At 34.6% G+C, this 16,331-nt stretch overlaps 1 protein-coding gene across 1 annotated transcript in view; it reads right to left on the bottom strand.

Moving 5' to 3' along the window:
- LOC110456144 (choline transporter-like protein 4) overlaps window positions 1–16,331 on the bottom strand; it is a 55,387-nt gene that overhangs the window by 32,567 nt on the left and 6,489 nt on the right. The window contains exons 2-5 of the mRNA XM_021506713.1: window positions 5,603–5,654; window positions 3,607–3,680; window positions 2,202–2,280; window positions 369–456 (exon numbers count right to left, since the gene is read on the bottom strand). Of these exons, the coding sequence (XP_021362388.1) occupies window positions 369–456; window positions 2,202–2,280; window positions 3,607–3,680; window positions 5,603–5,654 (293 nt within the window). The remainder of the gene's footprint in view (window positions 1–368; window positions 457–2,201; window positions 2,281–3,606; window positions 3,681–5,602; window positions 5,655–16,331) is intronic.

The following is a 16,331-nucleotide window of genomic DNA, read 5'->3' as shown; positions in this document are numbered from 1 at the left end:
CAAACCAGCTGAAACTGACGGTGTCCATATTTGTTCAAACCAACCTTCAAAACATTTGTGGAATCATTCAAAGGTTGAATCAAATAACTTTACGGAGACAATTGGCCACATTTTTTAAACAGAAAATGATGCTAAACCACTGGCTTAGATTGCCTAGTAAATGTAAAGGCTAATGGGAACAAAGCCTTCGGTCAAAAGACTGAAGATTATATCATCAGATCAGTGAAAAAAACTACATATTTACTGGTTTTAATTAAGCACAACCTGTCCCTTTCCCAGAAAAAAAAGGTTTACGTATAGAGGCAGGTGCGCCTATTAGGTCATATACGATATATATATGTGAACATGTCATAAGGGGTACAGCATACCTGTGGGGTAGGACAGCCAGCCACTATAGCACTTGCCCCCATCTTAGCACATTGTAAAATATCAAAATACATCAAGTATGGTTTGCCTCTGAAATAAAAGAATGTTGTGCACAATCAGCAATTTTTTTTTTCAATCCTGGTCTGATCACGATTATTCGTAAGTTAAAAATAATGCAAAAAAATAAAATAAAAATGCTTTCCTGTACTTTTTTTTAAATTCTGGTCTGCGATTTTAAAGATGGCAATTTTTTTCCCCATTCGAAACAGTTCAAAAAGTTTGGGATTGATTTTGCATTTCCCAAATACAAGTCTATGGTTACAGTTTGTTGTACGGACTGATAGTTACTTAGAACATATCCAAGTGAGCATGTGGTAAGCTTTAAAAACTGTCTACAATGGAGACCTTATACTACAGCATCAGTGCAGCGGTCAAACTTTGAAGTTTTGAACTTTTCCATCAGGAAAAAATTTAATCATAGAGACTTCGACACACAAATGTTAAATATAGTGCATAAAACTGAATGTGATTGTTAAATGATGGAACACAAGACAAGAAATTTAATTTGAACTCTATAGATATTGGATTTAATGTAATTATAGAACTAGAAACTTGTTTTTGTGAACAAAAAAATATGTCTCCCCTTATTCGCCAATAGACAAATGTTGGTATAAAAATTAACAATGGGCCATATCTCTTTATATACTGGGGCACGAGACCCAAATTACGAATGCGACACTCCTACTTCCCAAGATACATAACTATAGCAAGTTTGGTCAACGTATTTGAAATAACATGGAGGTTATGCTGTGGACAAATTTCGGTATTAAAAAATAAAGGGCCATAACTCTAAATATAGCGGGGAACAAAACCCGGTGTCAGTGCGAGAGATTCCGCCTTCCCAAGATACATTAATATGATAAGTTTGGTCAACGTAGGTGAAATAACATGGAACTTATGCTCCTGACAAACTTCGGTATAAAAAATAAACAAAGGGCCATAACTCTGTATATAGTGTAGCACGAGACCTAGTTACAGTGCACTGCATATTTTCTGTTGGTGATGCAGGTATAGTTCAAGTTTGATCAAGATATCTTTTAACAGTTTAAAATTTACCGACTGGACAACAATTTACAGAAAATGTTGCACTTATTTGACCTTGAGGTGAAGGTCACAGTGACCTAATTTCAGTGCACTGCACACTTTCTGTGAGTGATGCATGCATACCACAAGTTTTATCAAGATATCTTTAACGGTTTAAAATGTATGGCCTAGACAAGTTGCGATTAGAAGAACCTGAAGAAGTACCAGAAAACCAAGAAGAACCAGAACTCTAATACAATATGTCTCCCTCCCTTCATTCGAAGGAGAGACATGAAAATATGTTTCATGTATTTTTAAACTGTAGTTTGCATGGACAACATTTCTAAGTTCTTGTACAGGTAATTCTTTTACATCTATTTGTTAGTTGTAATTTTCAATGTTTTCCTTATGATCAGACACCTTGATTTTAGTCCGAAACAGTGGGAAATTTGACTCATCAAAGTTTGATTCATAAATGGGATATCAGTAGTGATATATAAGAAAAAGAATCTGGACTTTAAATGGCGTAAGTTCGACACAACATGGAATTTGAATCTTTGAAGTTCAATTTCTTGAAGTTTGAATATGATTGATTTCCTTACTATGTAATGGGAATAAATTAAGGGGGATACTTTTCAAAAAAAATGCCTTGCAATAAAAGATTGAGTCATGATGAAAAGTTACTAGAAGCAGGAACTTCGTGACCATCAATTGTTACAGATGTAGTGTAAGGTAGTGTACTAAGTACTTACGATTTCGTGTCCAGGCCACAGACATTACCAGAGCTGTCGGTGGGGTAGATCAACTTGTAAGGGTTTCCTCGGGTAAATCCTGCAAGAAAACACATCAACCTTTATTAATATATCTCACCTATATATATATTGATCACATGACCAGGAAACAAAACATCATATTTCCTTCACATGCTCAACTTTCCCAAATAATGTTTCCCTTATTTGGGTTTGATCTAAACAGTGAGGAACACATATTTATCATAGCTGATTGTTAGGAATAACTGGAGCAAACAAAAACAACATTCTGGGTTGACCTCATCATCTTCATTGTTATTTTTCTATTTTGGTACATGTACATAAAATATTTGTTGTTTTTGTGGTAGGGAAACAATGAATTTTTGTTTCCCTCAATCAATCATATTCTCCTACAACAAGGGCAATAAATTGATATTGTTTTCTCCCACACCTGACAGATTTATCTCCCGTTTTGCCGGTGCTAGATTTATCTGTCTCCGCCCTAGGGTTGAGACGGGGGGATTCCCCTATTCATAACAATGGCATGACGTCACTTCAACAATACAATGACGTCACATCAACAATCCATCAACAAATTACCTGTATGTGTTTTGGGTCCATGTTTACCTTAATTTCACATTAAAATACTGTTAGATATGGGAGAAAAATAATCAATCGCTACTGGTGGTGTAAGATAGAGAAATCTCAACCCTCGGACTAAGATTTTTTGTCCTGAACTCGGCAAGCCTCGTTCTGGACAAAAAATTTTAGTCCTCGGGTTGAGATTTCTCTATCTTACACAACCAGTAGCGATAGATTCTATTAATACCTCAGCTATGTAACAGCAAATCTGATTGGGTTACATTCTTCACATAACAGGCAATTATAATATGTTTCCCTCTAGTGCTCAAGATTTCCTATTTCCCTCATTTGAGGCCTCTCCAGAAAGAAAAAAAATCAAGAGGCATTACACATGAGTTTTCAAGAGACTGAAGCAGTAAACAACAGTTCAACCAATGCCTGCACAATTATTATTTCAGAATAACAAAAGGTTTATGTATATATAAAGGCCTCTAATTTATACATTATTGAATCATTTCTGAAATCTATGATGGGCTGAATAGAGAAAAATGTAAACAAAAACAGTATGTAACGTTTGAAAATGTTTCCAGTTTGATTCTTAATACACATGTATGTATATTTAAGTATAATTCATACATATGGCAAACATAACATAAACTCTTGTAAACAACTTACCAAGAATAGCTAGATTAACACACAACAATTCCAACGACGAAAAGTGTAAACAAGAACATTATATAACACGCTATTGTTAATAGATAATATTTATTTAAACATATATTCTGTAAATGGCAAACATAACACTGATGCATGTCAATATACTTACCGAGGATAGAACAGACCACCATTCCCGTGACGAAGAAGAGGAAGAGCAGACAGCATATGATGTCGGTACAGGACCTGTCATCAAAAATTGTATTGTATTGTTATGCAAGCATGTCTTTTAAAGTGGTTTCGAAGATTTTTTAAAGAGAGAAATAAGTTTTCATAATAATTAGTGAGATGGTTTGATCGCAAATTTAAATATTTTGAATGAAAAATATTAAGGGATACTTTGGCAAGGGACACATTTGTCAATTCTATTATTGTTTGTTTTGTGATTTAATTACCATATTCACCGAAATTTAAATGCTTAAAAATTTCAAAATTGATTTCGGAGAAAGGGAGGAGGAAAGGAGTCTTATTAGGATAATCAAACATAATTTATGATAAAAGAAAATTTGGAACTTAAACAAGTTGTTATCACCAAAGGATATTCAGGGATACTTTAGCAAGGGACACATTTCTATTATTGTTTGTTTTGTGATTTAATTACCATATTTCACCGAAATTTGAATGCTTAAAAAAATCAAAATTGATTTCGGAGAAAGGGAGGAATGGAAGGAGGCTTATTAGGATAATCAAACGTGAGTTATGATAAAAAAAAAATGCAATTTCAATTAGTTATTATCAACAAAGGATATTCTAAACGTTCCAGTATGGCTGGAGGTTTGGTTTGGAAAACGTTTCCAAATGTTTCATCTGCTTCAGTAAGGAAACGCTGAAGACACATTTGAACTCTTCCAATTCAAAGGTTGGAAAAGTTCATTATGAAATTTCAGGGGTGAATGAGTTAACTACTATAAATCATTGACTCACTCACTCTGAGCCTGGTCAGGACTTAAAGACAGGATCTATATAATTTCAATTACTCCCGATAAAAGGGGAAGGGAGGCATTTGTGGGGAGGAACACTTAGCAAGATGACTATGATAGAAACACATGTATGTTATTTAAAGCATGCAACTACAATTAACATGTACACATTATCTTAAAATAGATAGATATATCTATATTGTCATCAGAATCTGTTTATATTGTCTTGTTGACCTATATTTAATAATAAGACTGTATCTGATCATGTTCTCTACATGTCTGTTAGCGTACTGAAAGGTGTTTTTTTTAGGTTTGGAAAATTATGCTCACGTTTTATGAGTTGAGGAATTAGCGCAAAAAAATATGAAAACATGTATATTCATGTTTACAGATTACAGATATATAAGCAAAATTAAATTTCCGAATGATTGCCAGTGCCAAAACTTCCACACCACAATCAGTTTAAAGAGTCACAAGGGAGACAATAATTTTCTACACGCGAGAATTTCCACGTTTAAAGTAGTCTCTGCCTTCTATGACCTTCATTTGGAATCCAATCACTTGTAATAACAGGTTAAGGTTTTTTCAAACAAGTTCTATTTTTAAACATTAAAATGAAAACTGATATTAATATATATCTATGTATCATCAACATTAACAAAAAACAAAAAGAAATAAAGAATGGAACATGTCAAAAATGGCTATTTTGGTGAATATGATATACTACCTAAACTATATATCCCTCATCACCATCTGCATCTTAAATACTTCAGGGGTTACGCTCACTTACGCTCTCTACTCCCCTGGAATATGTCATAGCAAAATTGAAGGCACATGGCTAGCTATTTGATTGGTCTCAGGTAAAAATATCTGACCAATCACCGGGTTGATACCAGCTGTGCTTTGAAGATTACCGAGGAGTGACACCCATCTTCAAAGCCAGTTACTTTTACTGTTTCCGACCGTCAGATTCTTTTAATGTACATCAAAGGATCAAACTTGTCTCATCGACAAGCTTTAAGGTTGCACACAGTTTGAAACTGCAATTTTGTCATGACATATACATATTCCAGGGGTGCAGAGAATGAAAGTGAGCATTACCAATGGAGTATCGCGGTCATGATGCAACATCTATAGTGTGAATAAATGATATACAGCAATAAGTAGAGCAACTCAAAGCCAACCTACCGGTTTTTCAAAGGGCCTTTAAAGTTTGGGTCATATTTTCTTGGCTCTCCAACTGGAAAGACAAAAAAGGATAAAGTCATTAAGGTTAAGAAATGAGTAATTGCGCTATTTCTACAGTATAGCCTGGTACATGTAACTCATAGGGTCGAATCACCTACGCATATTAAAGTTCATTCATTAGCTCTGAACTTCCTGTGGTGATCATGAGTTACATTAGTTACAGGCAATCATCTAGCTGTGAAAAAAAACTGTTCATCTATGACGCAGATATCATCACCTTGCTGCCATTCACAACTTGTGTTTCTTAAAGGTCTTGTCTCATACATGGTATACTTATATTAGTGTTAATGTATGTCAACTTATATAATGATAAGTCTCCCATTGAAAACCAAAGACAAATTTGATATAAAAGAAGATTCATAAAAGGTTATATTCATGAATGTGTGCTGATTACGTATATATATATATATATAAGTATCTGGGTCATAAAATGTACGTGATACCATATACATGTACTTATAATAATAATATAATAATAATTTGAGGTTCTCATAAACCGCTTTATCACAACCTAGTTCGTAGGTCGTCTCAAAGCGGTTCACAAATTATTATCCATGGTTATAGGGCCTTTGCAACCAGCCAATACATGTCTCAACTCCCTGGGGGAGCATACAGCCGGAGCTGCCATTTCGGCGCTAACAGCTAGCAAGCATTCAACAATTCTAGCACTGCCCAACCACTTATTTATTTATAGCTGAGTAGACTGGAACAAGCGGAGTAAAGTATCTTGCTCAAAGATACAACACATTGCCGTGCCGTGGCGCGAACCCTCAACCCTTCGGTCACGAGCCCGAGGTCCTACCACTGGACTACCGTGCCTCCTACTTATAAAAGCTACTCCCTTAGAAGTATCATACATTATATGCATGTACTGTTATGGTGGAATATTTTCTTTACCAGGGATATAACATTCAATTTGGAAACATTAACATACATATGTACTAGCTATTTTGTTTTTAGTTTGCATATACCTACCACTAATAATGTGGTTTTTTATATAAGTAAAAATATGTGTGGTGTTAACTTTAAGAAAATTATTATTTTAATTTAATTTTGGCTATATTCTTGGCCACACCCCCTATTCCCCCTCCACACAAATATATTTAAGCTACATGTAATAAGAACAACACCAAAAGTGAATATATATAATTATGTCATTTACTGAACTACTTAATACACATCTCGTACCAATGTCAATGTTCGTTTAAAAAAAAAAAAAAAAAAAAAAAATATAAAAAGTATTTATAAAATGTTTGTGAGACTTTTTATATTCCAGAAACAATCAACATAAATGCATGTAATAATTAGTGGAGTATACATGATTAGTGTGTGAAAATGTTCGAAAAAAAGAAATTAACGAAGGCCACATGTTTGAGCTTGAGGTATTATTTTTCGAACTTTTTTTTTTAATCCTGAGTTACTTATTCCACCATTATATATACAGACACATGCTGATATTATATCCATTCTACAACATCAAAATGTAATGAAATGTACTGTCTTGTCTATATACCTCTGAGCTAGCCTATAGGGAAATGTGATCTCAGAAAAAATATCACAGAATCCACATGCAAGGACAAAATAAAAACTGTTTGATATGAACAGACAGCATCAGCAACCAATGCAATTGACCAAACAGAAGGAAAGTTGTTATAGAGGCTTCAGAAGAACATGTTTTTTACAGTGTGTCAAATGTATGGAACCCTTGATGAAGCTTCCTGTGAGGTCCATTTTTATGGAATTTTACAGAAAACCAAATGTCAATTGAGCTAGTCACTTGTTTTTAGTTTGGTATAAATGTATATTTGGAATTGTTTGTCACGGCTAACCAAATTTATCTAATATATGGAACCCATGATGAAGCTTCCGGGTCCATTTTTAAGGAATTTTACAGAAAACCAAATGTCAATTGAGCTAGTCACTTTTTTTTATTTGGTTTAAATGTATATCTGGATTTAAAGAAGATCAACACATTACTGCATATTTGTCACAGCTAACAAAATGAAATTTGGGCAAGAAACCGTAATTATTTGTCACAAAATAGATTTATGACTACGTACATAATTTGCATAATTAATTAAAGATAACGACAATCTAAATGAGATTCCAAATTACTGTTAGTATAATACTATTTTGCATTTCATATGAAAATTAGAATTTCAACTTGGGGGCTAATGAAAAAATTTGATAACAAATAGCTTTTTAAATTTTCTAGTGTTTGGAGAAAAAATAGCATAAGGTACATGACTTTTCTGGAATAGGTAGCATTAAAACATGCATGGCTTTTCTTGAGAAGTAGAACTTGTGTGGGGCAGAAGGGGAGAGGGTGTTTGGGGAGGTAGATAAGGGGTATGAAGGCCTCTATACCCTTTAGACTTGCAATTATCAAATAGAAGTTGGGGGCTATTTTGTGGTTAAATAAGGTACAATACAGCATACGTCGGTATTTGCACATGTACATGAATGATACGTGATGCACAGTATTATATCATAGATACATGCACACTGCAACGTCGCGAGTTGTGTCTTAAGGCTTATCAAAGATGATCTAACGATTTAAAAGTAGATGTCAAGGAGTGTGTTATCTAAAACCATTAATGACAGACAAATCAAATACATGTATAATCTAAAAATCGTGTACCTGATTCACAAGAATACCTTAAGATAGCCTAAATATTATGACTGTTGCCGGGAGAGAAATTAAACTTCTGGCTATAACAATGATCGCCTGATGTCTGCGGTCACGGATTTGGTGTTGTAAAGGTACAAAGCGTGATCTATCTGTGTCACAGGTAAAATCGATGTTGATATATGGGTTAAGTATTGATTCGCTTAAAATAGAATAATTTACTCGGTAAATAACATTTATGACGTATACACCTATTTTCACTTTCTATTTCAGATTTTTACAGTTAAACATCCTGTTTTGAACATAATCGTGATAACATTTTAATGTACGTCACATGTGGGTTTTTTCACTAAATTCCTTAATGTCGCAATATTTATACATGCTCTTTTCATGTCATAGGAATTAACATGCTGAGTACTCTTAATTATTACAGCTGTTTTTAATGTAACAATGACTGAATAGTTTCGCAATAATTAAAGCAGTTTTCACTAAATATATGGCTACAAAAAATGTAGATTATATTTTAACGTGGTAGAATATCATTCAAATATTATAATTAAGCCAATAATGATGTTAATCATCATCTCAACGTTCCTCACACATAAAAGAGTTCCATCCTTAGTATTGTTTTGTGTGGCATTGTGAATATCTCCGATTATATGTAGGGATCAATTATGAAGTGATCTTAAGATTAAGACTTTACAGTGATTCAACCATGGTGACTCAGCTATAGAACCCCAAATTAATATATATTCAAATAATTGAACTTTTCTTCAAATAGTTGAAGGAAAGTAACAATTAATTTGTAGATATCTTCAATTCAGTTGAATAAAGACGTCTCCAATTTGTTTGAAGATATCTTCAATTGAATGGAAGCCATCTTGAATTTAATTGAAGATAACTTCAAATACTTCAAATAAGACAAATCAAACCTAATCATCTTGATTTGAACCTATTTCCAATTTCATCGAAGATATTTTAATTTCAATTGAAGATTCCTTCAATTCGTTTGAGGATATGTGCTTCTGCCTTAATTGTATTGAAAACATCTTTAATGAATTCGAACTTAAATTACCTTCAGTTAATTACATATCTCTTCAATTATTTGAATATATATTTGTAAATTTAGCATTCCTTGGTCTGCTCCAGGTATTTCAACTCCTGGCAACAGGATAACCTGTATTCACACCTCAAAACAGGCTCTGAAAGAAATGTTATTGTATTCTTACTGATTCTCAATCATCACTGAATTAAGCCGCATGTTTTCACATTTTATTTGTTTGTTTGTTTGGGGTTCAACATTACAGCCAGGGTCGTAGGAGGACAGGTGCCTAGGGAGACAATGCCTGATAATAAAAGAAGAAAGAAAAGTAAGAAGGACAAGAAAGATAGGATAGAAAACAAAAAAGACCCCAAGTGTTGCAATAGGGGGGGGGGGGGGGGCACATTTGTCGCCTCTTTAATCGTGCAGTGGAATACCGCAGGCCTGTCTTCTTTCCCTGAACCTGCGTGGGCTTGTTTTGCACCAGTGAAAGTTTATAGAGAAAGTAGACAAACAACTAGTCTGTTTACAATGAGGGAAACACTATTTGTTCTAAAACGATAATACAAATATCTTTACTTAAGACTTAATTTGGGCTCAGCATTCATGAAAGCTCAGCATTCAGTCAAACCTGACTACATCACTTCTGGATAAAACCCATACATTGCAGAACTTTCACGAAAAAAATAAAGACATAATAAACAAAAAAATAGTAACACGAACTAGTCTGAGAGGGAAAAAAACAATAATGGGCCAGACAGGATTTGAACCCATAGTGAAAATATGTTCAATATATATATTGTACACCAATATACCCACAGGTATAGATCAATCAAGGTATTGTATTGCCAACGCCTCGCAGGTATGTTAACAACCAATCTATATATAGATCTTTACATATAGCATGCATGATGGGGTAGTATTTATATATCATGGATGACAGACAGGACATGATACCATGTACAAACAGTGCTATATATAGAAATACCGACAGTATTTATTGTAACTAGCACCCCTCCCCTTTTGGAGCAACTATTGAAATAATATAACCAATCTTGTTCCCACACACATTCCATTCTGGCCACATCTGTTAACAAAATGTAATAGTAAATACACTTACTGGTTATATTAGACTCTAGCTACCATTTCATAGTCTGACAAGACTGTTTCTCAATACATGTACTTAGCTGTCAACCCTCCCTTATTTAAGGAGGGAGATTAATTAAGCCCTCAACTTGACCAAAATTTACCAATCTCGCTCTACACTCCGTCGTTCAAGTCCAATCTCACACAAACTCAAAATCTATACCTGTGGTCAGATGTTATCCTAGTTACTGTACGGTGTGTGTAGTGATCATAACAGGTGGAAACAGAATCAGATGAATGTTTTTTGGAGTTATTTTGGTACATAAAAAAGGGAAAGATGAATTGAGTGCTCTTTGGAGGTTTCATAGATTGACACCTATGCAATATGTTTTAGAAAAGAAAAAAAAGAGTGAATAGTTTCGAAATTATCCCTGTCAAATAGTTATGTCACCTTTTCATCAACTTCCCTATCCTATGTTTTGCTAACCTAATAACCACCCCCTTCAGCCACCTTTTGCAGGTACCCTGGACACTGAATACAGCAAATATGGTCTACACAATAACAAGGTATATAACAAACATTTCAATACCTCACAAGTTGTTTATAAAGCAGATATATATATATACAGTATATGTACTTTAAATATGCACGCATTTCCAAAGGAGACATTACCTGTGGGGGAGGCTTAGTTAGAAATCAATAGCTGTTTAAAAGTGAAAATAGTACATTAAAACGTTCTAAGTAAACAGCCTGCGGTATTTCTAAGGGGTTTGCTGTACTGTTCTTTACAAATCAATGACCATATTTTTATACGGTTCTTTGGTCAATATACCGCTTGATAATCAATACGCTTTCAGAAAATGATTAACATGCTTGGAGCTTAAGTGTAAAAGGATTAAGAGAAACAGCCATGGTCAACAGTTATAGAGGTGAATTAGAATTGCAATGACTTATATTCCCTTTCTGCTTCATCTCTCTATCTGACACCAACACTTTTCCCATTATATGACTGTTTGGTCCAGGATAACATATTTGTATAGATACCATTAGATAAATTATATCTATCAATCTGACTATTGAGGTATTCATGAATATATATATGAATACGAGTAGTATCTTTTTATGGTAGAGAGTTATTTTTCTATATACATTGTATACACTAATAATGGCATTCGTACGGGTAGGCCTAAGGATCCATGTTTGAACCCAGCAAAACACTTAAGAATTCTAGTGTAGTTTTTTTCATACAATTTCTCCCCTTGAGTTCTATTTTGGATATACATGTATCTGAAGTGGGGCTGTGCCGACCTGGAACTACCAAAACATCAGTTGGTAGGTTAGAGCCACTGAACTGTGATCAGGTACAGGGGTTGGAATACTCTCAGAACAAGATTGTTGATATTTTTTTGGTTTATTTTATCTTTATTATATTTTCACAAAAAATCCATCAGGTATTGGATTCTGTTCAGAAATTATTTATTTGAGCTATGTCATGTCAGTAAAAATTCATAGTTACAGTTTTTGACAGCTGTATGGGGATCCCTAGGTGAAAAGGCATTTTTCCTGTTAAATTAACCTTAAATTTCCTCTATATTAATAAACAATTGAAATATTGATATTTTTAGGGAGTAATTAAGAATGTTTTGAAATAATTTCCAATAATGTTGCAGAAAAGTGACTAAATGAAGAAATATCAATTTGTCATACTGTTAAGTGCAGTGGATAAGCTTGCTGCTTTTGAACCAAGAGGTCAGATAGGCATTTGGGATCAAATACCTACAATGGCTGTGATGCATATCTTATGGGCGGATTGGTCGAGTGGTTAACACTCTGGTCTTCCACGCAGACGGCCTGGGTTCGATTCCCAAAGTCGTCGTACGAATAGAATATTCAGAGAAAGTGTTTTTCTCCTGCCCACACAACTCTTATAACCCAGGTGGAGTATAAAATGGTCTTGGGTGGATGTTGTGGTATATATCTGTGCTGAAGCATTCAAGTGAGGTGGCACTATAAATGATACCGTTGGAAGCACAGTCCCACTACAAACAGAACACAATACATCTCCAGCACACATGCAGGCATACACACATAGGGAGATATTAGCCACTGGTGGCATTGGACGATTAGTTAGAGCTTGATAAGGTAGCTCCTGCGAATTCTTCAAAATTGTTTTGATTAATGTATATATGCTAATTGTATTGATTGTATAATTTGTATATCTATGTACTGTAAATCGCTTTAGAGTGGCTTATTCTGGCTAGATAGGGCTCTGTATCACATGTTGCATAGTATTATTTTTTATCATTCATGGTTCCTCCCCAGCCGTACCAGATCCTGATCTACAGTAATGGTATCTGTATCAGTCTCTGACTTCCCAGCCCTACCAGATCCTGATCTACAGTAATGGTATCTGTATCAGTCTCTGACTTCCCAGCCCTACCAGATCCTGATCTACAGTAATGGTATCTGTATTAGTCTCTGACTTCCCAGCCCTACCAGATCCTGATCTACAGTAATGGTATCTGTATCAGTCTCTGACTTCCCAGCCCTACCAGATCCTGATCTACAGTAATGGTATCTGTATTAGTCTCTGACTTCCCAGCCCTACCAGATCCTGATCTACAGTAATTGTATCTGTATCAGTCTCTGACTTTCCAACTTTCCCAGATCCTGATTTACATAGTTGCTCCCTCTCCTTTATTTCCAATATACCTTTAACCTGGCAGCTCCCACACCTTCCACAACCCAGGGTTTATGATATTAATCATAAGGTTATTTGGCTCACTTGTAAATGTACCTAATGTTTACACTTCAGTACTAATTGTCAAATACATCAATATTACACAATGGATCATATTTCATCTGTGCCTGTTAATTGTGTGTAACACGTAGCTACATATTTCGTATTACTCCCTTTAAATCCAGATTCGCATTGATTTTCAGTACTTCTGAGAATTACTGACATGCATTTCCTGTGCTATGTTTTCTAAAAATGTTTAACAGATATATAGAAAAAAAGGAACAGTGTCATACATAATTTTCATATGCTTCAAATCCAATCTGACAAACTAGCTAATAGTGTTAAACAGTGTAGGCATATTGTTAACGGTTTCTCTTAGAGGTATAGGGCATATCCACTTTCAGATCCAAGAATTCTAGGATTTTTCCTTTACTTCACATTTATATGTACATTTAAAGATCCCTGTTCCGATGCAGGCAAAACACTGGAGAATTCCACAGTAGTTTTTCATACATGTATGCATATGATTATCTCCCCTGAATTTCGTTTTGGATATTTTTAATTTAATAGCAGCAGGACTCTGCTAGAGAACTACAGGTGATCAAGTTGATCCTAAGGTTAGAGCAATTGTATTGCGCTTGGAGGTCCAGGGTTCAAATCTTGTCTGGCCCCGTTGTTTTTTCTTCTCTCAGACTAGTGTTACTCAAAGTTTTTTGTTTGGCCATTTTATATTTATTTTTCATGAAAGTTCTGCAAGGTACATGGATGGGTTCTATTCAGAAATGATAAAGTCAGCTAGCTTTGACTGAACACTGAGCTTTTTATAAATGATGGACCAAAATAAGTCTGAAGTAAAGAACTGTTTTACTATCATTCTAGAACTAATAATATATAAATAACCTTTCATTGTTGGTGATTTTGGAAAGTTCAGAAATTGTTATTTTACCGAGAACTAGTTTTAAATAGTCAAACACTTTTGAAAAACATGAGAGTCCTTAACCTTTAAATTTCATATGTTTGGTACCGCCGTTTACAGCTGCATATATGTATTTAAATACAGTTGTTTATGTGCAAAGTTTACCTTGACTGAAAGATTTACCTACTTACATGTGACTGAAAGATATAATCCGATTTATAGGATAGATTGGATTAAAGGTTTAAACGGCAGAATTCCTTACCCTTTTCTGCTATTAAATGTACACATGTACGTGCTGCTGTCACTTATATAGATGGATTATAAAGACACCTGCACTTTAACTAAGAATGTATAATATATCGGGATTGAGGATAATATTCACCACAGCTTAGCATGGAGCTAAACTGAATTAAGAATGATCAAAGAAAGAAACCTCTGTACTGAATGTTAGCAAGTAAATAGCGTACACATTATTTTCATGCATTGCTATTGTCATTTTAATTAATTATTTTGGGGTTGAAGTTGAGGTGGGGGTGGGGGTACAGATTTGCAACTATATGGCATATATGTGAATCCAGTAATTCAACTCATAAATCCTATTGAGTGACACTTATAATTATATACAAATTGAACAGAATTTAACTTACAGTAACAAAAGTCCTAATATGACCAAGCATACCTTATACCGTGCAGTACTCATTTTATAAACAATACAGTATAACTTGGTCGCTAGTAATGTTTCAGTAATATTTACAGAGAAATGAATGATAGCTCACGGCGCCACTGATTTGACCAAAAATAAAGTGCTTATAAGTTACAGTAATACCTTGTGTACATACATTTATTTTCTGTCATAAGGAGAATATCAGCTTATACATTACTTTCAGGAACAATGAATGGTTACAAAGCTGTTTCCGATTTGAAATCCATGTTTATATACCCATGATATCGGTGAAATGGATCGACGAGTTTGACATATAATATTTATGTTAGTTGGTGGGTGCACTCAAGTATACATATATATATTTAAATTTCCTGGGATGTACGAAATCAGGCATAACTTTATTAAGTTTTAAAAAGAAGAAAATGTTTGTGTTCCCAAATAAATTTATATTTTGCATATAATTATATACATTTTAAGATGACAGGTGAATGGTTTAAAGACACTGAATTTTGAAATGAAGTTTAAAGGACTACCTAATGTATACAGTGTACTTTGCAAAAAAAAAATCAAATCAATAACAGAGTTCTAAATGTAGAAATACTGCAGGTAAGCTTAAGCTAGTCAGTAATTAGGACACCAGGATTCAAACCCTGGACTTCAGATTGGTATACTAACCCTTAACACCAGAGCTACCAAAGTTATATCCAAAAGGATGGTTTGATTTGATTGTAATCTCACTGACATGCTACTGTAGTAGAATTTGTCTGGGTTGATTGCTAGCAATCAGATAACTCAATTGATTAGAGCAACTCTGGCTAGAGTTCAGAGGATCCTGGGTTTGAATCCCAGTCTGGCCATCCATTTTTCCTCTCCTGTTACATTTGATGCCAAACTAAATATACCCATGAGTAAAGGTGGTATAGGGTCTGGTGTTCATGTTTTCAGGGTCAGCCACTTTGCTAAAGGGAGGAGGAATGAAGTGGAACAGGACTAGGTCCATCACTGGCGACCAGGTAGCTCAATTGGTTAGAGCGTTCGTCTGGAGTTTGTAGAGTCGTAGGTTCAAATCTCGGTCCATACGTGCATTTTTGATCTCCTAATACACTACTACATATAATCATAGGGCAAGATCAATTTCTATGACAGTGAAAAGGTCACTTGAGATACTGTTACTTTAATAAAAACTTATTTTAGAACAGGGAACTGTGAAACATGTTTTCTTACTTTATTAATCACCCATGTTTGCCTGGATGGAACCACACTGAGAGTCTTAATGTGAGATATGAGGATACAGGAGTACCCTGAGAAAAGCTATGTGGTCGGACAGGTGACCTTATACATTTTCACGTCTGATTGGGAAATCAAACCCTGGCTGCCTTGGTGAAAGGCCAGTGTGTTGACCACCATTTAATTCATGTGGAAGACAACACTTAATATTGTGATTTTGTTGTAAAATTTGTCTGAATAAACTTGTCAATCCTAAGTACTGTACCACTGAAGTTAGACAGAAGAATTAATCGATCAGGGCATAGGAGTTAAGATATAACACATTCAGGTTTTTGTGTAAATACTCCTACCAAATTTTTACTTT

This window comes from Mizuhopecten yessoensis, unplaced genomic scaffold (genome assembly GCF_002113885.1).
Source record: "Mizuhopecten yessoensis strain PY_sf001 unplaced genomic scaffold, ASM211388v2 scaffold8537, whole genome shotgun sequence".
Classification (NCBI taxonomy): Eukaryota; Metazoa; Mollusca; class Bivalvia; order Pectinida; family Pectinidae; genus Mizuhopecten; species Mizuhopecten yessoensis.
This window is presented reverse-complemented; position numbering and strand designations above follow the sequence as displayed.